We start from the raw sequence: 26,823 nt of genomic DNA, 5'->3' as shown, positions 1-26,823 counted from the left end.
AATAATATTAAAGGAGAGGCGAATCAATGAGTAACATTTGTGATCACCACATTGATTTCCTCTATTTTAGTATAATATATAGATTAAATATCACTGTACAAAATTATGTGAGAATGAACATCATAATTACTCTACGGCAATTCATCCGTCATAAACATACACAATACAACCCAACCCTAAACTGTACACCGTTAACCCCCTAAACCCTAACTTGTAGACCTTCAATCCTTAAATTACAAATTTTATGATACTTTGGTTTAATTAAAGTGGAATTCAAGTGTAATACCAACAGAAAACGAAAAGCGAATTACTTGAGAAGCTTGAATTGTAGTCGCCGACAATATTTCCGCGAAATCAAGACCAGGATACTTGAAATTAATGGAAGACTGTGTTGCAAAGAAATTAAAGAAGAAATTTGAAAAAATGGATATAAGAGCAAGTCAAAGAACCACTGTAATAGATGTGGAGGTTGAGCAGTTACTAGAAGATAAATGCAGAGGTTTTTAGGAGAGAGGTTTTTATGAGAGAGAAAGAAGTTGAGAAGTTATGCGAGGAGAGAGAAAAAAATTGGGGGATAAGTTCAAATTTTGGGGATATTTTTCGTCTAACCTGCGAAAACAAAAATTAAAAAAGGACTTGAATTTTAAATCATGGGCCGAAAATTTAGGTTTTTTTTACTTAAAAGTCCTAAAAATATTCAACTTTATCACATTACTTACTAACTTTATTAATGGTCACTACCAATACTACACCGATAGACAAAGAATATTGAAAATTAATTCAATTTACAATCTCATATACAAAAGTGTAGATCTCTTAAAGATCCCTTTTTCTTATGTTTATTGAATGTTATTTGTACATGTGTTTTAAATAAATATTCATTATATATTTTTCAAATTTTTATGTAAAGTCTCGTTACATCTAATCGATTATTCAATTCGATCGTTATCCCGACCAGCCTATTAATAACATGAACAAAGACGAATGTGTGGTAAATGTGTTAATGTTAGTTGATTTCCAAATATATTTTAAAGAACATGTGTCTTTCCCCGTTATGGTTATTGGTAGAACATTATTCAACCATTAGAGGTGTTAATCTATATTCTTTCTATAATATCAACATTAGTATAACATAGGGCTAGAAAAACACCAACACTCCACTAGACATACAAAGGCAATGCACGTGACTAATATGAATATTGTTAATTATATAACTTTACTATTAATTTAAATGCTAATGGCTTATCCACGTGACCACTTATGGATGATGATGCAGGTTGTGTTTCATGTATTGTTTTCATATTGTTAGTTTATTTCATATTTTCTGCATCCCTATTGGTAGTTTTATTTCCTGTTTTCTTCATCCCTGTTTTATTTATCTATTTGCAGCCAAGTTGAGCTATATATGTTGCCTCTATATTTTGTGGTTTTTGTGGTTTTCTATATTACCCTAATAATATATAATTTTGTTTGTGTTTTATCTCTTAATTTGTAATCTGTTGAATATATATGATGTACTTGTTTGTTATCTTAGACATTTAATAAGTGTCCTAACTTCTACATTATATTTGGTCACGTCAATATACCTATTTGGTAATTTCACTCAACTACTAGGCTATTGAACTTCATGTTATGTGTTCGGTAATGTCCATAAATACATTTGGTAATTGCCTGTCGAACTACCATATTGGTTTTTCAATCATCATTATGCGTAAGTAGTGGCCACAAATATTCATAGACAGTACTATAATCAAGGTTTGTCACTCAAGTTTGGTAATTGCCACGTCCGGGAATTAATTCTAATTTCAACTATTGTTCATCGTCTTCTTCCTTTAAACCCAAAACACAATTTTCAGCATCTTTTTCCCCGGACCCCCCAATAGCTTACATGCACCCAAACTGTCAATGTGTAACTGTGAATTCAACCAAACAACATTACAAATTACACTATCAACAAAATTTCTAGATATAAAACATAAATTTGCAACGCTGATCTGAAAAATCGAGAAACCAAATATTTAATTGTGTCAACATTTCTCAATCTTCGAAAACCATTTCTCCTTATCATCAAATTAAGCTGCGTCCAAAAATGTTGCAGCTCTCGTTGACAACCATCGCCATTCAATTTATTTGCAGTTTTTTTTTTTCTGGAGTATGAGAAAAGGTTGAAGATGATGGAAATCATGGAATGGTGTACTGAGAGAGTTGAGAAGGGGGGTGGATGTCGGGGGCAGGAGATGGTGATAGCGCGCTTCAATTTGGTTTCGCCAGTGAGTTTTCCGGTGCCGGCAAAGGAGAGGGAGAGGAAAGAGAATTGAACTAAACCCATAAATTAAAAAAACTCAAAAGTTAATTATTTTCCTAATTATTTTTGAAAATTATTTATTGATTTTCACAAAAATAAATATATGTTATAAAATATATATTAGGGTGGATGCCCATTATACCCTTACCCCTATATAATACTATGTATGTGTATATATTATATATGCCTAATGAATGAATAGGATAATAGACAATTAGTTTCTCTCTTCTTCTCTCTCCTTCTCTCTCTACTTTCATAATTTGTTATAAGCACCATTGTTAACCGACGGTAGATAGCAACGGGATCAAATTACAAACGAAAAATAAAGTGAAATTGTCTACATAATGTAAGTCTACTTTAATTGTTATTATTTAAATTAGAACAATATATACTTCCGATTCATGTTTCAATATTTTGGGATTGTGATTATGGTTTTTGTGTGGCTTGTAAGCACTTCTAACATATTGCATTTTTTGACATTTTCACATGATTAATATGCATTATTTTTTTTATTTTTTTTGTTGTTACAATGTTTGTCGGATGTTTCTCTAATGTTTGGTAACTTGTAATTATTGCTTACAGTTTTGCTTTTTTATATTATTTACACTTTTTAATGGATTTGCAAGTTGAAGTTTGATGGCAATTAACATGGTTATTTGGTTACAAAAAATAGTGTAACCGCGAATCAATCTGTGCAAAATTTCGTACTCAGTATTTTGTGAATAACTGCATGTATTCTCCTGAAATCGGGTACTAGTATGCACTAAAGTTTGATTTAATTGTTTGATTTGTGAGTTTATTAAGTGCAAAGTATCAAACATGTTGGATTAGAATCAAATCAATAAGAACACCTTATGTAAGTACACCTTAGTGTTCTTATTAAGTGCAAAGTATATATATATATATATATATATGTATATATATATATATATATATACATATATATATATAGGGGAGGGATCCGGTAAGAACACTCCCTTATGTAAGTACACTTCTTATAATAAGAACACCTTCTACACCATTGGATTAGAATCAAATCAATGGCCACGATCATCCCAACCACTGCCATAATGGCATGATCGTAAATAAGAAAAAACGGAGCAAAAATATATATATAAAAAAACATTCTCTCTCATCAGTTGCCATAACTCCCACTCTCTCACCATTTTCTCTCTCCTCAACCTCCCACTCACTCCCTACAACGGACGTAAAACCGCTCAAATTCTCTCTATTTAATAGAATTCCGGCAGAATTATTGCAAAAACAACAACAATTCATCATTCTATACTTCAATCACGCTTAATCAAAAAAATTGCAACAAAATCGCAAAAAAATTTGAAAGCTGCAAATTGTACGCAATCTCGATGGAATCAGGTGACGAAAATGCGATTGATTCTTCGAACAACTGCCATAATACAAGGTTAGTGATGATCTAACAAATTCAAATAGTTTAAATGTTTTCGTCAATTTCAATTAATTTTTTAATTTTTGTTGCTTAATTTTGAAATATTAAGGAAAATCGAGCACATGCAAAGCGAGGAAGTTGAAAACGCAATCGATTCTAGTCTCAATGCTCCTTCAACAGAAGAAAAAGCTACAAATACGTAAGGATTTCAAGTTATTTGGAGTTTCAAATAAAGAAAATCGACTAAAATTGTTATTCTAAACATGTTCTAATGTTAAATTTATGTTCAAAATAAAGTTCTACAGTTAATTGTCATAATTTAAAGTTTTTATACCAGATCTGTTATTAAATATGAATCTTCTAATTTTTTCCGCATGTTCTAATAATATTAAGACATGTTTCAATGATTTTATGATGTTCAACACATCTTCTAAGCATGTTCTAATGTATAAATGATGTTCTAAGGCAAGTTCTAAATTTAAAAGTCATGATTGAATGTTTTAATGATGGATCTGGTGATAGATAAAGAATGTTCGAAAAAAATTACCATGTTCTAAAGATGTTAATGTTCTAAAGTTATTCGAACATGTTTCATTGTTTTAAGCCAACATCTGCTTTATAAAACAAAACTTTTGAATTTGGAGCATGTTCTAAAGGTTTTAATCATGAATTAATATTTTAGCAAATATTAAAATGGTACATTAATGTTCAAAGCATGTTCTAAGAATGTTCTAATTTCAAAATGTTGTTTTAAGGAAAGTTCTAAAGTTATCAGTCATGATTAAAAGGATATTATAAAAAAAATTCCATGTTCTATACATTTTAAGAATGTTCTAATGTCATTGCAACACATGTTCCAATAATATAAATACATGTTTCAATGTTTTCATCCTATTCTAAACATACATTAATGTTCAATCCATGTTTTAAGCATGTCCTAATGTAAGAATGTTGTTCTAAGGCAAGTTCTAAAATTAAAACTAATTATTAAATATTTTGAGATAGATATATTGTACAAAAATTACCATGTTCTAAAAAAACTCTAAAAGTGTTCTAAAAAATATTACCATGTTCTAAACATTCAAACATGTTTCATTGACTTAGTATATGATCTAATTTTATAAAATGGATATTCTAAAATGTTTGAGCATGTTCTAAAGTTTTTTAACATTATCTAACAGTGGGATTTATGTAAATATTCTAATATTTTTTCAGCAAGGAGGATGACATCCACTACGAAAAGGTTGATAATGCGGTTGTTTCAAGTATTCATACAAATCCTACAGAAGAAAATATTTCAAAAACGTAAGAATTTAAAAGTATATTGAGTGACAAATAAATAATGTATGTTCTAAATGTTATTTAAAGCATGTTTTAAAGTTATAATGCATGTTCTAAAGTAATGCGTAAAATTTTCAAATATTATCATGCATGTTCTAAAACATATTTAATTGAAAACAAAGAAAAAACAGAAGAGGATGTTGCCGAAACAACAAAAACAGTCACATTTGGAAGTCCAACTGTGAACGAAGAAATTTTGAAAAATATTGTTTTGGAATGTGACATTATTAGGTAATTTTCCAGAATTTAAATTATAATATATTTGCAAATATTTAGAACATAACAAAAATCTTTAGAACATGTCTTCTGCACTTTGATTTAGTATACTTATTGTCTGGTCATTTCATATAATTAAATACAATTTATTCGTAGGAATGAGAATATGGAAAGAACAGACGGTGAACAAGAGACCGTGTTGCAAACAACTTCAACTGAATGAACAATTTCGATTCAAAAGTAAGTTTCAGAATTTTACTTCAATATTAAATGCATAATATGTTCTTTAATCTAATATTGAATGTTCTTACCGCATTTTCTTATGTTTGAAAATGTTTTAACAATGTGATAGGAGTGTTCCTGAAACTGAATACTATAGAGTCCCTCAACCGAAAGAAAGGATTAAATATACCATGAAATTTACTACGGAAGAGGTATAAACCACTTCAGAAGTAATTCCAATCAAGAGGTAATAATCCTAATTAAATTTAACCATAAGAAAAAATAAATTTCAATTTAAAAACATTACTAACAAATGTTTAGAACTACAACTAAACAGGAAAGAAAAAGAAAGGATCATAGTGAGGATTAAAAACCACAAAAGGAAAAAATAAATCCTAGGTATGCTGCTTATGTTCTAAATGTGTGTCTCTTATGTTCTAATTGTTAATTACTTGGAACTTGTTTAAATGTTCATACATTATAATAAAAAAAATTATGTTCTAATTTTGGAATAAATTATAATCATTTAGGGGTGAACCACCAAAAAAAGTTACATTCAAAATTAAAGGTGATCTTCATGGAGTGAAGGCGGTACCTATATTGGCCCATGATCAAAGGTAATTATTTTTTGTCAAGATATTAACACATTCAGAATACTTGAAAAACAAAACTAATTTAGTTTGATTTTAAATTTAAGTCACATGACTCAATGTTATTTTTATCTGTAATGTATGTTCTAATATAGTACACTTATGTTCTAATGTCATAGCTTTATGTTTTAATTATTCTATCCTATGGTATAATTTCATATATATATATATATATATATATATATATATATATATATATATATATATATATATATATGTTTTGATTTAGTTGTATGTGTGTACTAATAAAGTGTGCAATATGTTATAATTTTTGTTTAAGGAATGAATCGGAAAAGTTGGAAATACCAACTGAGAACAAAGAATCTGAGAAGTTGGAAGAGAACACAAAAGAGCATCAAAAGGAAGAGGTGCCCCTGAAAAATAAAAAAGAAACAGAAAGTGTCGAGGCAGATCCAACAAAATCAGAGGAAAAGAAGGAAGAGAAGAAAGACGATGATGAGTTAAGGTTGCCAACTGTTACAACTCATTCAAATGAGTTAGAAGCATCATCTTCGGGAACAAAAGAAATTATTGAAGAAAAAGAAGATGAGGAGTTAGAAATTGCAATACAATTGGCAATTGCAAACTCGTTGGAAAACATTGTTTCAAAGTAAGTCAAAGATACAAAGTTGAAATATAATTTTAATTTAAATATATTTTTTAATGATATAAAAATATAATTACATATCTAATATATGTTTCAGGGATGAATCCAACAAAGAAAAAAAGGATGATGAACAAGTTAATTATAATGATCAAAAGGAACAGGAAGAAGTCCTCGTGGAAACTGAAATGAAGAAACAGATGATGAAGAAGTTGGTGATGATGAAAAGAATGATAACAGTGACCGAGAAATACCAAGAACAGCTACAGGGCATGTTCTAAACTTAAACAAATATATTTTAGTAAATTATTTAAATTATAAGATTATAAGTTTTATTCATAAATTAACAGGTGGGAGAATGTTAAGAAATCAACTGGTTGCCCAATAGAGAAAAAAGATTCCAGGGAAGAGGATGATAATGCAGAAGGTGATGAAAATCAGAACACTGACGATGATGAAGATCAAAACACAGAAGCTGATGAAGAGGAGAACGATGAAAATGAATCTACAAAAGTCAAATCAACTTTAAGGTATGCAATATCAACTTATTAATTAGAACATGAGTAGTTTATATATAATATTTTGCATTTTCGATCTAGATCTTTAAAAAATATTAAAAACAAATACAACACTAGAGATATTAATTAGAACATGTGTACACTAAGTTAGAACATAGGAATATTTAATTAGAACATGAGCAAACTTAGTTTTAACATATAAAATTTAATTAGAACTCAGGAATAATTAATTAAAACATGTGTTAACTGAATTAGAATATGAGTAGTTTATTTGATTATGATTTAAGAATTTAGAACACATTAACAACTCATGTTCTAATATAAATTATAATGCATTTTTACTGTTTAACAGGCAGGAAGTTAATGAAGAAGATGAGAACATTAACAATGATGAAATCGTTTCATCTCCTCCAAGAAAAATGAAGAGAAAAAGCGCCGCACCAAAGACAAAATTGCAATCAGGGATCATTGAAAAACAAGCTGAAGATCCAGTGGAAAAAGACGATGAAGAAACAAATGATGATATACTGATTAGTCAATTCAGAGTGGCAAGGACACAACCACAAAGAAAAAGAACAAAAAAGGAAAAGAATGCAACAACAAAAAAGGAAGAGGAAAAGGATGAAAATGCTGTTGAAAAAAGAGGAAAGGGAGTGGTACAGAAAAAGGCAGCAAAGGCCTTGGGAACAAGAACACCAACAAGAAGAAGCTTAAGAGTGCAAGAAAGTGAGAAAGCTGTTGAAGAAAAGGAGGAAGATGGAGAGATTGTAAAGGAAACAAAAAGGAGAGTTGAAAGAATACCCCGTAAAACAGTGAAGAAAGAAGAATCTGACATAGATGAAGAAGATGAGGAAGATGATGAAAATTATGAGGTGGAAGAAGAAGAAGAAGAAGAAGAAGAAGAAGAAGAAGAGGAGGAAAAGCCATTCAACAAGAGAAAGAGACAACAATTACAGGTAACATTTACAATATTAAAAATTCTTCATAATAAACTAGAAAACATAAAAAATGGTAGAAAAAGGCAAAAAAATAAAAATTAGAACATGTTAAAAAAATTAGAACACAAGAGACAGTAATTCAAACATGTGTTAATTGAATTAGAACATAAAAATATTAATTGAAACATGTGTACAGTGACTTAGAACATATTAGTAATATTTAGAACACATGCCTGATTAATTAAAACATGTGTAAAGTTAATTAGAACATAATAAAAAAAATTACATGATGATTTAATAATTTAAAACAAAGTAAGACCTTATGTTCTAATATATAAATGAACATAATTACATTATTTAAAATCCTATATTCTTATAATAAGTAATAGGTTTACATGTTCTAAAATATGAATGATATGTTCTATGTTTTTTTTTACAGATTATGACAAAAGCAGAAAAAGGCAAAGGAAAATTAAGGATATCGAAGAGGATGATGATGATGATTTGGAGTTATTGGAGATTGATGAGGATGAAAAGCCGATTGTTCCAAAGCAAAAGAAAAAGGTGGTGTTGTATCAGAAAATTCCCCCAACCCAATTGATAGAACTTATCAAGAAAATGTCTGACGAGCACAAGGAAGCTATCAGGAAAATTGGATTTGGGGGATTTCTGAGTCTGAGCATGGCAAATCACAATTCAGCATTGGCAAATTACATAGTGTCAAGCTCGAATGTAGACCGACAGTCAATCGTTCTGCCCGGAAGTGGTGATATTTTTGTCACACCTGAAGACGTTCATCAGGTCTATGGTGTACCATTGGGAAGGGAAGAGATTGTGGAGCCAGAAAATGAAGACATTGATGATAATTACGTAGAGTTCTTAGCAACATGGAGGAAAAGTTTCAAGTTGAGGAAGGGAAGCCCAAAAAACTTGCCACTAATTGCTAGAATAAAGGACCTGATGCTTGAACCAGTATCCAATGAGTTCATTTCGAACTTTGTCATTGCTGCAGTGTGATAGGTTATGATACATATGACAAAACATAAATCATGCGGAAAAACCATAAAGCCAGGAAAGCATATTATTTACACATAATCATTTAGCATAGTTTAGGTGCATACACTTTGTTGCGTGCCCTCCCTAGCTGCGCCCGAACCGAACAAGAACAAGTCTTTAGGACTCCAAGTGTCGTCCCTCCGTAGATAGTCCACAGCACGTCCGGATCCGCCTTAAGCTTGACCAACTAGAATCGCCCTTAAGGTAGTATAGATTTTCGGCTGGTTAGGGGCAAGAGAGTGGCTGATTTACTTCAAAATCTTACCTTTAAAATACTTCAATTGTTTCTCTAAATAATGACCCTAGGCACTTATTTATAGAGGTATGGAAAGGGAACTGGAATCCTACTAGGATACGAATTAATTAAACTAGAATCCTATCAGAACTCTAATTAATTAATTTATCCTTTTAGGATTAGGAATTTAATCATATATCAAATCCTAATAGTTTTAGGATTCGTGTATGAACACAAACACACACACGCACGGCAGCCCACGAGGGGCGCCTATGCGCACGAGCTCGCAGCCCATGCCACGAGGCCCACACGCTGCTGTGGCCTTGGCGCACGTTGGGCCTGCCTTGCGGTGGGTCTGGGCGCTGCCTTGGCTTGGGGTGTTTGTGGCGCGCTGGCTTGCTGGGCGATGGCCCGGCTTCGTGCTGGGCCTTCGTCCGGAAGGCCTCGTCCGATGCTTATTTGTACGATGCGCTTCCGATTAAATTCTCGGTTCCGGAATTTATTTCCGATACGAACAATATTTAATATTTCCGATTCCGGAATTAATTTCCGTTTCGAACAAATATTTAATATTTCCATTTCCGGAATTATTTTCCGAATCCGATAATATTTCCGATTCTGACAATATTTCCGTTTCCGGCAATATTTCCGATTCCGGCAATATTTCCATTTCCATCAATATTTTCCGATACGTACCATGTTTCCGTTTCCGGCAACATCTACGACTTGGATAATATTTATATTTCCGATACGATCCATATTTCCGTTTTCGGCAATATCATCGTTTCCGGAGTATTCATTTCTTGCTTGTGACGATCTCAGCTCCCACTAAAACCAAGATCCGTCGATTCCGAATATCCATAGATGGAGTATTTAATGCCATTAAATACTTGATCCGTTTACGTACTATTTTGTGTGACCCTACGGGTTCAGTCAAGAGTAAGCTGTGGATTAATATCATTAATTCTACTTGAACTGAAACGGCCTCTAGCTAGGCATTTAGCTCACTTGATCTCACTGAATTATTAACTTGTTAATTAATACTGAACCGCATTTATTAGACTTAACATTGAATGCATACTTGGACCAAGGGAACTATTTCCTTCAGTCTCCCACTTGTCCTTAGGGACAAGTGTGCATTTCCTAATTCCTTTGTCGCTCGATGCTTGCTCTTGAACATAAGGTAAGAGTTGTCATCCTTATTATGTCCAGAGGTGTTTCTCGGTTTCAGAGTTCAACTGATCAAATAAACAGATAATCATAGCCTATGATTCATCCGAGCACGGCCATGCATTTCACAGTTTCTAGCTCTCTGAGTGGCCTTGTACAACTTTTAAGCATCTCATCCCGATTTATGGGAGGACAATCCCAATCTTGCGATCTTGAGATTAGACTTCGTTTGATAGGTGATTACCTGAGCGTTGCCTTTATAGCCTCCTTTTACGGTGCGACGGTTGGTCAACGTCAAAGTAACCAGTTCTCAAACAAGTAATCTCAAATCACTCAGGTATTGAGGATTTAGTGTCTAATAATTTTAATGAAATTTACTTATGACAAATTTTCATCTCTTACAGTAAAGTTGGTCTGTCCGATATTAGTCTTCTCAAAGTAAGTATCTATGCAAATGATTATGACATTGCCATGTCCACATAGTTCAAGAAACAGAACTACTAGTCATCTTGCATTCCAGTCGTCTAACGTTTTCTATGCATCCAATTTTATAGAAAACTCCGAACAGGGACCATTTTCAACTTTTGACATTCAAGTTCACTTGATAGACATTTCTTAGTCACAGGACTGGTCCTGACAGTCTATCTTGAATATTTTGTCAAATTTAAGGGACTCATCATTTAATAAACCACAAATTAAATGGAAAAATGAATTCTATTCATTTATTGTGAATGATTAACCAATAATGTTTTACAAAGAATTAAAGTCTAAAACTTTAAAACATTAAATAAGGACATCAAAGTCATTCTCCAATATGCTTGATTCCCATAGCTGCAGTGTGCGAGTTGTGCTTCGCCTGCGGCAGAGGTTTAGTCAATGGATCTGATATGTTGTCATCAGTTCCAATCTTGCTTATCTCGACTTCTTTTCTTTCAACGAACTCTCGTAGAAGGTGAAATCTACGAAGTACATGCTTGACTCTTTGGTGGTGTCTAGGCTCCTTTGCCTGTGCAATAGCTCCGTTATTATCACAATACAGGGCCATTGGTCCTTTAATGGAGGGGATGACACCTAGTTCACCTATGAACTTCCTTAGCCATATAGCTTCCTTTGCTGCTTCATGTGCAGCAATGTACTCCGCTTCAGTTGTAGAATCCGCAATGGTGCTTTGCTTAGCACTTTTCCAGCTTACCGCACCTCCGTTGAGGCAGAAGACAAACCCAGACTGTGATTCGAAATCATCTTTGTCGGTTTGGAAACTTGCGTCCGTATAGCCTTTAACAATTAATTCATCATCTGCACTATAGACCAGGAAGTCATCTTTGTGCCTTTTCAGGTACTTCAGAATATTCTTGGCAGCAGTCCAATGTGCCTCTCCTGGGTCTGACTGGTATCTGCTCGTAGCACTGAGTGCGTACGCAACATCCGGGCGTGTACATATCATAGCATACATTATTGAACCAATCAATGATGCATATGGAATCCCATTCATTCGTCTACGCTCATCAAGTGTTTTTGGGCACTGAGTCTTGCTTAGAGTTATTCCATGAGACATGGGTAGGTAGCCTCGCTTGGAGTCTGACATCTTGAACCTATCAAGCACTTTATTGATATAAGTGATTTGACTAAGTCCAATCATATTTTTAGATCTATCTCTGTAAATCTTGATGCCCAATATGTACTGTGCTTCTCCTAGATCCTTCATCGAAAAACATTTCCCAAGCCAAATCTTGACAGAGTTCAACATAGGAATGTCATTTCCGATAAGTAATATGTCGTCGACATATAATATTAGGAAAGAAATTTTTCTCCCACTGACCTTCTTGTATACACAAGATTCGTCTGCGTTCTTGATGAAACCAAAGTCACTGACTGCTTTATCAAAACGTATAATCCAGCTCCTTGATGCGTGCTTCAATCCGTAGATTAATTTCTTTAGCTTGCATACCTTTTTAGCATTCTTTGGATCCTCAAAACCTTCAGGCTGTGTCATAAACACAGTTTCTGTTAAAACGCCGTTTAAGAAAGCGGTTTTGACATCCATCTGCCATATTTCGTAATCGTAATATGCAGCGATTGCTAACATTATCCGAACTGACTTTAGCATTGCAACTGGTGAAAAGTTTTCATCGTAATCCACACCGTGGACTTGCCTGTAACCTTTTGCAACCAATCTAGCTTTGAAAACTTCAAGTTTCCCATCCTTGTCCTTTTTCAGTTTGAAAACCCATTTGCTTCCAATGGCTTGGTAGCCATCTGGCAAATCGACCAAATCCCATACTTGGTTTTCTGACATGGAGTCTAATTCAGATTGCATGGCTTCTTGCCATTGCTTGGAGCTAGGGCTCGTCATAGCTTGTTTGTAAGTCGCAGGTTCATCACTTTCAAGTAATAGAACTTCATAGCTCTCGTTCGTCAAAATACCTAAGTACCTTTCCGGTTGAGATCTATATCTCTGCGATCTACGCGGGGTTACATCTCTAGATTGACCATGATTCTCACCAGATGCTTCTAAAGATCTCTGAGTTTCATCCTGAATGTCATCTTGAGCATTCTCTAGAGTTTGTTGTTCGACTCGAATTTCTTCGAGGTCTACTTTTCTCCCACTTGTCATTTTGGAAATGTGATTCTTCTCTAAAAAGACACCATCTCGAGCAACAAACACCTTGTTCTCAGATGTATTGTAGAAGTAATACCCCTTTGTTTCCTTTGGATAGCCCACAAGGATACATTTGTCAGATTTCGGATGAAGTTTGTCTGAAATTAATCGTTTGACGTATACTTCACATCCCCAAATCTTAAGAAAAGACACTTTTGGAGGCTTTCCAAACCATAACTCATATGGAGTCTTTTCGACAGCTTTAGACGAAGCTCTATTTATAGTGAGTGCAGCTGTATTTAGTGCATGTCCCCAAAATTCTAATGGAAGTTCGACCTGACCCATCATTGACCTAACCATGTCTAGCAAGGTTCTGTTCCTCCGTTCCGACACACCGTTCCATTGTGGTGTTCCAGGAGGAGTCAATTCTGATAGAATTCCACATTCTTTCAGATGGTCATCGAATTCATAGCTCAGATATTCACCGCCTCTATCCGACCGCAGTGTTTTAATCTTCTTGCCTAATTGATTCTCTACTTCACTCTGAAATTCCTTGAATTTGTCAAAGGATTCAGACTTATGCTTCATTAGGTAGACATAACCATATCTACTGAAGTCATCAGTGAAAGTGATAAAGTAGCTGAAACCACCTCTAGCATTTGTACTCATTGGTCCACATACATCTGTATGGATTAAACCCAATAGTTCAGTTGCTCTTTCTCCAACTTTAGAGAAAGGTTGCTTTGTCATTTTGCCAAGTAAACATGATTCGCACTTACCATAATCCTCTAAGTCAAATGGTTCTAGAATTCCTTCCTTTTGAAGTCTTTCCATGCGTTTCAAGTTAATATGGCCTAATCGACAATGCCACGGATAGGTGAGATCTGAATCATCCTTTTTGGCCTTTTTGGTATTTATGTTATAAACTTGTTTGTCGTGATCTAATATATAAAGTCCATTGACTAATCTAGCAGATCCATAAAACATCTCTTTAAAATAAAACGAACAACTATTGTCTTTTATTAAAAAGGAAAATCCCTTAGCATCTAAGAAAGAAAAAGAAATGATGTTTTTAGTAAGACTTGGAACATGGAAACACTCTTCCAGTTCCAAAACTAGCCCAGAGGGCAACGACAAATAATAAGTTCCTACAGCTAATGCAGCAATCCGTGCTCCATTTCCCACTCGTAGGTCGACTTCACCCTTGCTTAACTTTCTACTTCTTCTTAGTCCCTGTGAATTGGAACATAAGTGTGAGCCACAACCTGTATCTAATACCCAAGAAGTTGAATTAGAAAGTATACAGTCTATAACGAAAATACCTGAAGATGGAACGACTGTTCCATTCTTCTGATCTTCCTTTAGCTTCAAGCAATCTCTCTTCCAATGCCCCTTCTTCTTGCAGTAGAAGCATTCGGATTCAGAAGTGGGTTGACTGACCTTCCTCTTTTCAGATTTGGCGCCAGCTGGTTGCTTAGTCTGGCTGGCCTTGTTGCCACCTTTCTTAGCATTCCTCTTCTTTCCAGATTTCTTGAACTTGCCCCCACGCACCATAAGCACATCTTGCTTATCACTTTTGAGCGTCTTTTCTGCGGTCTTCAGCATACTGTGAAGCTCAGTGAGCGTTTTTTCCAGACTATTCATACTGTAGTTCAGTTTGAACTGATCATACCCACTATGAAGAGAATGGAGGATGGTGTCTATAGCCATTTCCTGAGAGAATTGCTGATCCAACCGACTCATATTCTCAATGAGTCCAATCATTTTAAGAACATGTGGACTTATGGGCTCGCCTTTCTTAAGCTTGGTCTCAAGAATTTGCCTATGAGTCTCGAATCTTTCGACTCGAGCCAGATCTTGGAACATGTTCTTTAACTCACTGATGATCGTGAAAGCATCTGAGTTGATGAACGTTTTCTGCAGATTTGCACTCATGGTGGCGAGCATTAGACATTTCACATCCTTGTTGGCATCAATCCAACGATTGAGGGCTGCCTGAGTGACCCCGTCGCCTGCGGCTTCGGGCATCGCCTCTTCCAGGACATACTCCTTTTCTTCTTGCATAAGAACTATTTGCAAGTTTCTTTGCCAGTCAAGGAAGTTTTTCCCGCTCAACTTCTCCTTTTCGAGAATTGATCGAATGTTGAATGAATTGTTGTTTGCCATAATTAAAACTACAATTGAAAAGAATAAACAAATAAATAACCATTCACAGTTTCTCTTAATAAACTTAAATTCTAGCATACATGCATAATTCAATGTTCATTAAGCATTTTATTCAAGTTATGTGTTCCGGCAGGTGTGAATAAAATGATTCCAAGACCCTAAAATCCATTGAAGAATTAAGCACATTATGTATTTAGACTCAATTCTAAAATCTTTTAGGTAAGCAAAAGCCTTTTGCTAATAGTCTAGAAACTATTCTTGGTTGATAGGTACGTCTAAGAACTTGTTAGGTAAACCTATCGATTTTGCCAAGACATAAAAGAACTCCTTACTTATATCGTTGAGTTTCACCAAAACTAACATGTACTCACAATAATTTGTGTACCTTACCCCTTTAGGACCAATAAGTAACACCTCGCTGAGCGAAAACTATTACTAGATTGATGTAAAGGATATCCAAGTAAGTGTTATTTTGGCATGGCACCTTTTAACTCAATTTTTAAGTTTGGAACTTAAGGCTCTTACTATGTTGGTTAGATTTTAAGTGAACTAAAATCCTTAATCATGCAACAAAATCAAGCCACAATCTCATGCATAATTAAGACATATTTAAAGCAATAAATAACTTAAGGCATGCATAAGATAAATGTGATCTAGTATGGCCCGACTTCATCTTGAAGCTTCAACTTCAAAGTCCGTCTCGAAAATGGAAACTTCGTCTTGAATTTCACCGTGGGAGGCGCCATTTTCTCCAAATAGGATAAGCTATAATTAAAACTAATTACAACTATTTGATGGTACGCAGACCATATTTGAATTGAAAAACAAATTTGGTACTTTAGACCAATTACATTCAAATTAATGGTACGCAGACCATATTTTCTATCCTATTTGGGCCATACTAGTCACTTCATAACCTGCAAAACAGTACATATACAATATATACCATTCATCCATTCATTATCATGAATGGCCCACATAGTTGGTTAGTTAAAACACATTGTATGCATCATATAAACATTTGCAGCAATTAATCAAGGGCACCAATAATCTACCAATTATTCAGTCCTTATTAATTCTAATCAAGTTGTTTAACCTTAAAGGATTTGTAGACCTAATCAAGAGTTTATGACTAAAAAGGGCTCCCACTTAAACCAATAAATTCATATGTTTTACTAATTTTAAACATAAAATTGTATTTCTAGTCTAACCGGAAACATACAAATTTAATTAAAATTTAAAACTCATATAAATTTATAATTGAATCCATTTATTTAATTTATTTTCAGTCGAATTTAAATTAATTCAAGGTTTTTTAATTTTAGTAAAATAATTAGAATAAATAAAATTTATAATAATTATAATATTCAAAATTAAAATCCAAGAAAACAATTTAAATTATTAATTTTAAAATAAATTAAAATTACATGAACTGAAAATTTCAAATTAAAATTTAAAACTCGACAATCGTAACATGATGAGCACTTGGGCTTGCGCCCAAGCCCCATCGATTGCACGACCATCGTTGGCCCATGGCACGTCATCGCAGCAGCCACGCGCAAACGCAGCAGCTACGATGGTGCTCGCTCGCTCGCTCGCGCAAGCAAGCGCTCGAGGCCACGCGTGTTGGCGCGCTGAGCTGCGATCGCTGGGCGACCAGCTCTCGCCCTCGCGCGCGCGCGCCTCTGCTTGTGCCCTGCCATCGATGCTCGCTCATCGCCCACATGCGCGCAGCACTCGACACAAGGCAGGGCTACTGCCTTGTGCTCGCGCGCCACTCGCCTTGCTCGCTGCATTCGTACCGTATGGGCGACGAGCTCCCTTGCTTGTCGTCGCATGCCCGCACTATACAACACCTCTTAAGGGTAACACGTAGCGTCCATTGCTTTGTGCGTGCAAGTTTATGAGCGAATTTCATAAAATTTAAAATTTTTAATTCAAAATTAACGACAAATTAATAAAACATATTAATTTCATAATTTTAGGGCGAAAAGTCGAAAATTTATTAATCAATTAATTTCCGATTAACATGGATTCAAATCTAGGTAAATTTAAAATTTGACACAAATTAATAATTTTTGTGGTGGTTTTTAATCATAGGTATCTAATTAAATTATTAATTAATTATGAAAATCAAATCAATTCTAAATTATTCGAATTTCAGAAAATTAATCATAATTACAAATTAGATTGCATAATTAACAAGGCTAGGCATTCAAACTTGTTAAACATATACAGTAGGTCAATCAAAAATTCAAGATTTATCAACAAGAATCGCAAATATTTAATTTAACATCTTAAATTTACAAACTTTTGCGTTCGAAAAACTAAAACCTCCGAAAAGTCATAGTTAGGCTTCGAATTTGGGAATTCTGGATTCGGCCGAAAATTATAATTTTTGTCAAAATTTTAGAATGCCTTTTACATGCGGAATTGACACAAAAATCACTCGATTTGGATGAGTAACGAAGAAACTGCCGAAAAACTGCGTACATATAATTAAATAAACGCAATTTGCAATTAATTAACAATTACGAAAATTAATCACCCCTTTTAATTCCTTGCAAATTTTTAATATTTAACCATGTTTATGCAATTTAGATTATGAAAATAATAAGAGGCTCGTGATACCACTGATAGGTTATGATACATATGACAAAACATAAATCATGCGGAAAAACCATAAAGCCAGGAAAGCATATTATTTACATATAATCATTTAGCATAGTTTAGGTGCATACACTTTGTTGCGTGCCCTCCCTAGCTGCGCCCGAACCGAACAAGAAAAAGTCTTTAGGACTCCAAGTGTCGTCCCTCCGTAGATAGTCCACAGCACGTCCGGATCCGCCTTAAGCTTGACCAACTAGAATCGCCCTTAAGGTAATATAGATTTTCGGCTGGTTAGGGGCAAGAGAGTGGCTGATTTTTCTTCAAAATCTTACCTTTAGAATACTTCAATTGTTTCTCTAAATAATGACCCTAGGCACTTATTTATAGAGGTATGGAAAGGGAACTGGAATCCTACTAGGATACGAATTAATTAAACTAGAATCCTATCAGAACTCTAATTAATTAATTTATCCTTTTAGGATTAGGAATTTAATCATATATCGAATCCTAATAGTTTTAGGATTCGTGTATGAACACAAACACACACACGTACGGCAGCCCACGAGGGGCGCCTATGCGCGCGCAGCCTGCGAGCTCGCAGCCCATGCCACGAGGCCCACACGCTGTTGTGGCCTTGGCGCGCGCTGGGCCTGCCTTGCGGTGGGCCTGGGCGCTGCCTTGGCTTGGGGCGTTTTGTGGCGCGCTGGCTTGCTGGGCCTTCGTCCGGCAGGCCTCGTCCGATGCTTATTCGTACGATGCGCTTCCGATTAAATTCCCGGTTCCGGAATTTATTTCCGATACGAACAATATTTAATATTTCCAATTCCGGAATTAATTTCCGTTTCGAACAAATATTTAATATTTCCGTTTTCGGAATTATTTTCCGATTCCGATAATATTTCCGATTCTGACAATATTTCCGTTTCCGGCAATATTTCCGATTCCGGCAATATTTCCATTTCCATCAATATTTTCCGATACGTACCATGTTTTCGTTTCCGGCAACATCTACGACTTGGATAATATTTATATTTCCGATACGATCCATATTTCCGTTTCCGGCAATATCATCGTTTCCGGAGTATTCATTTCTTGCTTGTGACGATCTCAGCTCCCACTGAAACCAAGATCCGTCGATTCTGAATATCCATAGATGGAGTATTTAATGCCATTAAATACTTGATCCGTTTACGTACTATTTTGTGTGACCCTACGGGTTCAGTCAAGAGTAAGCTGTGGATTAATATCATTAATTCCACTTGAACTGAAGCGGCCTCTAGCTAGGCATTCAGCTCACTTGATCTCACTGAATTATTAACTTGTTAATTAATACTGAACCGCATTTATTAGACTTAAGATTGAATGCATACTTGGACCAAGGGCACTATTTCCTTCACAGTGAACTCCTCTATGAGATCAACCAACAACCCACAAGTATACATCAGATTCATGTACAGCTGTATGAACACAAACACGATTGCTAATCTGGATTGGAGCACGTTTGTGTACAGACATTGGAAGAAATCTGTTTGTGAATGGAAAGCCCCAACTTCTTTCTATACGGGACCTCTACCATTCCTCTTGGTAAATATTTATGTTTTTTTTTTAATGTTCTTTTAATACTTCATTAATATATTGAATAAACAATAAATATTGTCATAATATGAACAAGTGTTGTACTTTGATCGATTACAAAGAGGAGGCCAACAAGTACCAAGAGAAATCCCACTTTTAACAGTATGGAATAGGGATGGCAACGGGTAGGATCTGGACCGGATCCTCTAGGATCCAGATCCAGATCCGTTTTTTAGGCAAGGATCCAGATCCTACCCGGATCCGTTGGGTAATGAAATTGAGGATCCAGATCCAGATCCGACGGATCCTACGGATCCGGGTCCAAAACGGATCCAAAACGGATCCTAACTTGTTTTTTCATCAAACGTCCCTAATTTTAATTTCAACCTTAAAACATAGTTTAATAATTCTTCAATAACAACGCTACTTGTCCATAGTTCGTACAAGCATTCACTAAAATCAAATTTAACAAATCCAACATAAATAATATTAAAAGTTCAACAAACTAATTCTTAATCCTTAACAAACTACAATATTACATCTTTCATTCTTCACTTGATCTACCAAGAGTACCAACTCCAAGAGGGCTATTCTTCATCACTACTAACATCATCAATATCCTAAAACAAAGCAGAAAAACAACAAAATGAGTGACATATTAGTAAAAAATTATAGACAAAAAAAAAATGATGACATACTACACACCATGTCAATGATATCTTGAGCTTCATTATCGTAATCACAATCTTCATTCATTGTGTATGACGAATTCTTCCAATCAAGTGTGCCTTTGCATTTATAAACCAAATAAAAAGTATATTAGAGAAAAATATAAGTTATATAATAAACGTAAGAGAAAAAAGATAAATATATAACTCTAAATATTACCTTTCACATCATCAATCAACCAACTTTGCAAGCACATTAAAGCCTCCACGATTTGAGAATGAAGCCTAGAACGGTGAGCACTAATCACTCTTCCACCCATGCTAAAAGCACTTTCCGAAGCAACCGAAGACACGGGAATAGCAAGAATGTCCTTGGCAATTTTTCTCAAAGTTGGATAATTTGTGTCTCTTTTCCACCAATTAAGAACATTAAATTCACTATCCTCCGCCATAGTAGCACTCTCCAAGTAGTTATCAACCTCACTCCTTAATGGCGTTGTTACTTTTTGTCTTTTTGATCTAGCAAAATCATCTTCATCAACACACTCATTAAATCCTCTCTTTAATGGTGATGGTTGTCCATTCACTACATCATTCTTACTTTCAAACTCACGAACAAGTTTATCAAGGGTCCTTCTCACTCTTGCCATTTCACTATTGGCTTCATCACCATATAATTTTCTAAAATAATGAGCCACACAATCCATTTTGTTTCTAGGATCTAGAATAGCCGCAATGGCCAAAATCCCATTAATTTCCTTCCAATATTTGTCAAACTTATCCCATTAAGTTCCTTTTGGATTTCCTTCTTGATAAGGTGAAGCAGGGTCAGGAAATAGCCATTGTCTTAATGACCTCATTACTATCATCTTGCACCCAATGATTCAAAGCAACCCTAATCTCACAAATTGTTCGGAAAAACAAATTAGCCGTAGGATGATTTCTATTGGAGAAAACTTTGGTGGCCTTGTAGAATATTTCTAACTTTTGACAAACAATAGTAGCCATCTTCCAATCATGGTCACTAGGAACGGAAAACTTAAGCCTTTTATTTAGACGTTTTAATTTATTAAAAACATCTTTGAAAGGCAAACTAGATTCAAGCATCAAGTAAGTAGAATTCCACCTAGTTTTCACATCAAGACCAATCCTATTTATTTTAGTCATATTCAAAACACGACATGCATCCTCAAATTTCTCAATTCTTTTAGGGGTAGACATCCAAAAAGCAACACACTCTCTTACTTTGGAAATAGCATGATCTATGACTTGTAAACCATCTTTGACAATCAAGTTTAGAATATGAGCACTACACCTCATATGCAAAAATTCTCCATTTAACACCAAACAACTAGTCTCCAATTTGTCCAACAACACATTTATCATTGCATCATTTGTGCTACAATTATCAACAACTACAGAAGAAATTTTGTTTTCCAAAGAATATTGAGACAAACTTTCCATAAGAATCTTAGAAATGACCCCATTTGTATGCGGACTTGGAACATAACAAAACCTATATAATCATGACAAAACCAAGATTAAGAACATAAAAAATCAAAACTCTAAAATGTTAACCATTATAAATGCAAATAGGCAAATAACATAATTTGGAACAAAAGAAAATTACCTTATTGTTCGATTATGCAAAATCCATTTAGCATCAATGAAATGGGCTGTCACGGCCATATACCCCTTCTTTTGGTTGGAGGCAGTCCACATATCAGTTGTTACCGCCACTCTACCCTCGTTAGCAACTAATAAATCCTTAAGAGAACCTCTCTCATTGTTGAACATCTTCACCACATCACTTCTCAAAGTGTTCCTCGAAATCATCTTAAAATCATCATTCAAACTCTTGACAAAACTCCTAAAACCAATGTGATCCACAATTAACAAAGGATACTCATGTATTACTACCATCTTAACCAACTCTCGCCTTGAAACATCTTGATTAAATGTCACTTTCTTTACCTTTTCCTTAAGTGCCAAAGAAGTGGTGTCGGCCATCATCTTCTTTCTTAAACTTCAATTGTGATTGACCACTTGCAAGCCTCAAATGCTTTCCCGTATAATGGTTTTTGGCATGTTTGTTGAGGTGTGAAGTTCCATTGGCTCCCGAGTATGAAAGTAAGCTATTACAATCCTTACACTTGGCCTTTTTAATACCATTAACTACCACCACATTAAAAGTTTCCCAAGCTGCAGAAGTCAATTTCTTACTTTTCTTATTACCACCAGATTGTTCTTCCTTGCTAGTATCAACCCCAACCTCAACAAACCCTTCCAAATCATCCTCTTTATCAGAATCAGCCAACATAACAAATGGTTCCTCATCAGGGTGACTAGAACCAGCATCACTATCTTTATATGACATTTTATCATCCATAATTATGATTTACAAACAATAATCTGAAAAACACAACAATAAATTCAGCAAATAACCAATCAAATAACCAATCAAATAACTATCCTTATCAAATAACCAAATATATATTACTAACCAATCAAATTTAGCAAATAACAATCAATTTTCATACGTGTTTGGTAACACCAATTTCGTCGACGCCGGCAGCCTTACCCACTGCCTAGCTGGTCATTTGTTGAAACTTACAAAATTAACTAGTCTTATTAAAGAACAACCTTTGACAATATGATTACATTGCCGTGTTAGTTTCAGTGTGGGTTTTGTATTGCAATTTGATGCATAGTTTTTTTTTAACTCTACGGTATCTGCATTATATCGTTCAAATTAGTATGTTCGGCAGCTCTATAGTCCGTAGCAAGTTCTATAAACATTCTTTCTCTATCCATACGAGTAAATAAATAAGCAAAATAATTCGAGTAAATAACGAACAAATCGAGGCAACAACATAAATCGAAATAATTTGAGTAAATTCATCAAAATAATTCAAGTAAATAAGAAAAATAAATCGAACAAAAACTAAATCGAAAGATAAAGGAACCTGATTCCGGCTCGCTGGTTCGTGGCTCGCTGGTTCGTGGCTCGTGTTGTTCGGTTCAGGCTCGCTGGTTCGTGGCTCGCTGGTGTTGTTCGGTTCCGGCAGTGGAGTTCCGGCAATGGTGAGAATGAGTGAATGACGAGAGTCAGAGACTCAAGGAGATACACGAAAGAGAGAGAAACGAAAGAGAGGGTGAAGCACTGGTGAACGGCGCAATGGACAAAAAAATTTAGGGTTTCATTTTACCACTTAATTTTATATTTTAATTTTTTTTTTTAAAAAAACGGGTAAACGGATTCGGATCCGGGTAATGACTTAGGACCCGATCCAGATCCGTTTTAAAAACCAAGGATCCAGATCCTACCCGGATCCGTCGGGTCCAAAAATTGAGGATCCATATCCGCTGAAAACGGATCTGGATCCACGGATCCGGGTCAGGTCCATTACCCATTGCCATCCCTAGTATGGAATAGAGAAAGAATGACAAACAGAATTTTCATTGAAAAAGCAAGAGGATTTGGACAAGGTATAGTGCTGAATCGCATAGGAGCTGATCCAACTGTCCAGGAAAATGCGGTGCCCAAAGCCGAAATCCCAAAAAAACAGAAGCAACAAATATGGCAGGAATTTCTTCAAATGCAAAATCTGAAATGATGGTAAGACCATTCATTTAGAACTTGTTGGGTCATACTTAGAACTCATTCAAATGAAATTTAGAACATGAAAAGAATAAATTTGAACATACATAAGAAAACTATAGAAAATATGAAGAAACAAAAAATAGTAGAAATGTTTGCAACTTGTTAATAAAGGGTTATGTTCTAATAAATGTTCTAATGATGAATACTTATGTTCTAACTTTCAAAATTTCTTTATACTCATGTTTCTTTAATGTTCTAAATTTTTAAAGTAATAATACAATGATATATACTTGTATTCTAAGATATAAATTTCATAATACTTAAGTTTGTCAAATGTTCTAAACATTCCAGTGTGTGTTCTAATTATGTATGCTTATGTTCTAAGGTTTCAATATTCTTTATGCTCATGTTTTATAATGTTCTAAATTTTTAAAGTAAAAATCCAATTATAAATACTAGAGTTCTAAGTTTTAAATATTCATAATACTTAGGTTTGTCAAATGTTCTAAACATTCCAGTGTGTGTTCGAATTATGCATGCTTATGTTCTATATTTTTAATATTCTTTATACTCATGTTTCTATTATGTTTTACATTTTTAAACTCATATTACAATGATAAATACTTGTTTTCTAAGTTATAAATAATCATAATAATTGATTTGTCTAATGTTCTAAACCTTCTTATGTGTGTTCTAATATATTATACATATGCTCTAAGTTTGACTATCTTAAAAACTAAATTAAAATTATATGTCCTAAATAGAAATATGAAATAAAATAATATATTAATATATTGTTTACAAAATTATAGGAATTTTTGGAAAATTTTGGTACATTGGCAAAGACGCTTGCTTCAAATGTCAGCGAGATGTACAACATGCTAGACAAAGTAATTGAAATGTTTAACGAGGCTGATACAACAGACAAAATGCATAGCCTAGTTGAAAACATTTGGAACAAGTACACCTCTAGGAAACAAAAGCTGAGCCAAAACAAAGATGAAGAAGAGCCAAAAAAGAAAACACCATCACTTCTAAGCCAAGATCAGCATCTGTTTGACGAGCCTGGTTTCATGGAGGAGTTGGATAAGTTAATGGAAAATGCATGGAATATGTATTATGAGCAAAAGGCTAATGAAAACAAGAATCAAAGAACTCCTACTGAAGCACAGATACATGAAGCAGTGGATCATCCAGAGAATTTCTCCAAGGCTAGACATACCAACTCCACGGTTCAGATTAAGAACCCCAAGCCCAGAACCTGAAATTCCTTCCGAGTCTGAAATCAGGGAGCCTGCCAATAAATCTGCATCAAATGAAACACCAGAAACCACAAGGATTGCAATTGCAAAATACACAAGCTTCAACTTACTATCTCCCTCGCCAACCAAAAAAGGAGAACAACCTGAAAATGCAGAGCATGAATCATCTTCTGAAAATTTGATGAAAATGGTTGATGCAGCAGCTGAGGAAAGCGAGAAAGCTCTTAACAGTGGAGATGCAAAACAGAAGGGCAAGGAACAGATTCAAGGGTAAAGTAATTGTATTAATGTATTTTGAATGAATTTTTTTTCAAAAATTATGTATTTTAAATTAAAAACAATATATTTATAAAAAATATTTCGAGGACATCAAAATAATACAATTCTGTCCAGTGAAAAATAAGTTTTAAAATATTATTTTGGAACATGAACAAGAATATTTAGAACATGTGCCTTAGAAATTGGAACATAAATTCCATTGTTTAGAAAAAATTGTATTTATGTATTTTGGATGGAATTTTTACGAAAAATTATGTATTTTTTAAAAAAATAGATTTAAAAAAAATAGAAAGACTTCAATTCTTTCCAGTTGAAAATCACAATTAACATGTTATTGTAGAACATGAAGCGCATCATTTGGAACATGTGCCTTAGAAATTGGAACATGGTTTACTTTGTTTAATAAAACTGTTTTCTAATAATAAATAAATATTATTGTGTTAAACAGGGGGAAAGAAAATATCATTGAATCAAAACCAGGAAGGGAAAAAAGGAATGTGGATAGACTTCCATTGAACTTAAGGTCTCCTTTCATGATTGAAAATGAAAGCAAATTCAAGAAATTTGAAGAAGGGTATAGGAGGGTGGCAGAGTATGCGTTTGCTGAAGGAGATATAACGTAAGTTTTAAAGTACATGTCTATTAATGTAATTTAAACATTTCATCTTTTTTATCTAACAATTAATAAAAACTATCATTTATAGGGAGATCTTGTATGATTGTGTTTACATCATATATGGATATGCATACTCTGGCAGATAAGGAACATCAGGTGAACAACATTATCGATGCATATTCATATATCCTGAACATCGAAAACAAAAGGAGGAGTGTAGAGAAAACAAACAGATTCTTTTTCTCCACACAAATTTACGTAAGTGTATTACATTTATATTTAATTAATGTTATATGAATAACTTATCACTAATGAAATCTATAACACTGAATTTAATTTTTCAACTTATACTGTGCACGAACAAGTATTTCAATGCAAAGGATACACAAGAAGCGGTGATGGAATTTCTGTTTACAAGGATGGAAAAAGAGATGAAACATGCAGGAGTGGACAACTTCAAAAATATCCAACTGGTAAGATGTAAACTTATACTTGATAAAAACCTTCAAAACATAATTGAGTAAGATTAGAACATAAAGAATCTAAAATTAGAACATGTTAAGGAATGATTAGAACATGAACATAGAACCTGAAAATTTTATTTGAGTTTAAACTGTTGGATAATATGAACATAGCACCTAAACTGCCATCTATTTGACTGAACAGGTATTCATGCCTGTCGTAAATGGAGCACACTTCTACCTACTTTGCGTGAATTTCTTGGAAAGCAAACTTGATCTCATCGATAACAGACCATTGCCGGCAAAGATTTCGTTCTTCAAGA

The 26,823-nt window shown here is 34.2% G+C and overlaps 1 protein-coding gene across 1 annotated transcript; it reads left to right on the top strand.

Annotated features, from left to right (window-relative positions):
* Positions 1-3,669: 3,669 nt before the first annotated feature.
* On the top strand, positions 3,670-9,216 carry LOC110803780 (uncharacterized). The gene is made up of 8 exons (XM_056839130.1): positions 3,670-3,725; positions 3,820-3,909; positions 6,020-6,106; positions 6,420-6,749; positions 6,844-7,017; positions 7,094-7,273; positions 7,614-8,272; positions 8,639-9,216. Exons 1-8 carry the CDS (start codon positions 3,670-3,672, stop codon positions 9,214-9,216), a joined length of 2,154 nt encoding a protein of 717 aa, XP_056695108.1.
* Positions 9,217-26,823: the final 17,607 nt, after the last annotated feature.

This window comes from Spinacia oleracea, chromosome 3 (genome assembly GCF_020520425.1).
Source record: "Spinacia oleracea cultivar Varoflay chromosome 3, BTI_SOV_V1, whole genome shotgun sequence".
NCBI lineage: Eukaryota > Viridiplantae > Streptophyta > Magnoliopsida > Caryophyllales > Amaranthaceae > Spinacia > Spinacia oleracea.
This window is presented reverse-complemented; position numbering and strand designations above follow the sequence as displayed.

Excerpts from the sequence above, each read along its gene's own strand:
- LOC110803780 (XM_056839130.1), top strand. The coding sequence starts at position 3,670 with ATGGAATCAGGTGACGAAAATGCGATTGATTCTTCGAACAACTGCCAT. Across the intron at positions 3,910-6,019 it reads GAAGAAAAAGCTACAAATAC|GGGTGAACCACCAAAAAAAG; the intron begins GTAAGGATTTCA and ends ATAATCATTTAG. Across the intron at positions 8,273-8,638 it reads ACTAGAAAACATAAAAAATG|ATTATGACAAAAGCAGAAAA; the intron begins GTAGAAAAAGGC and ends TTTTTTTTACAG.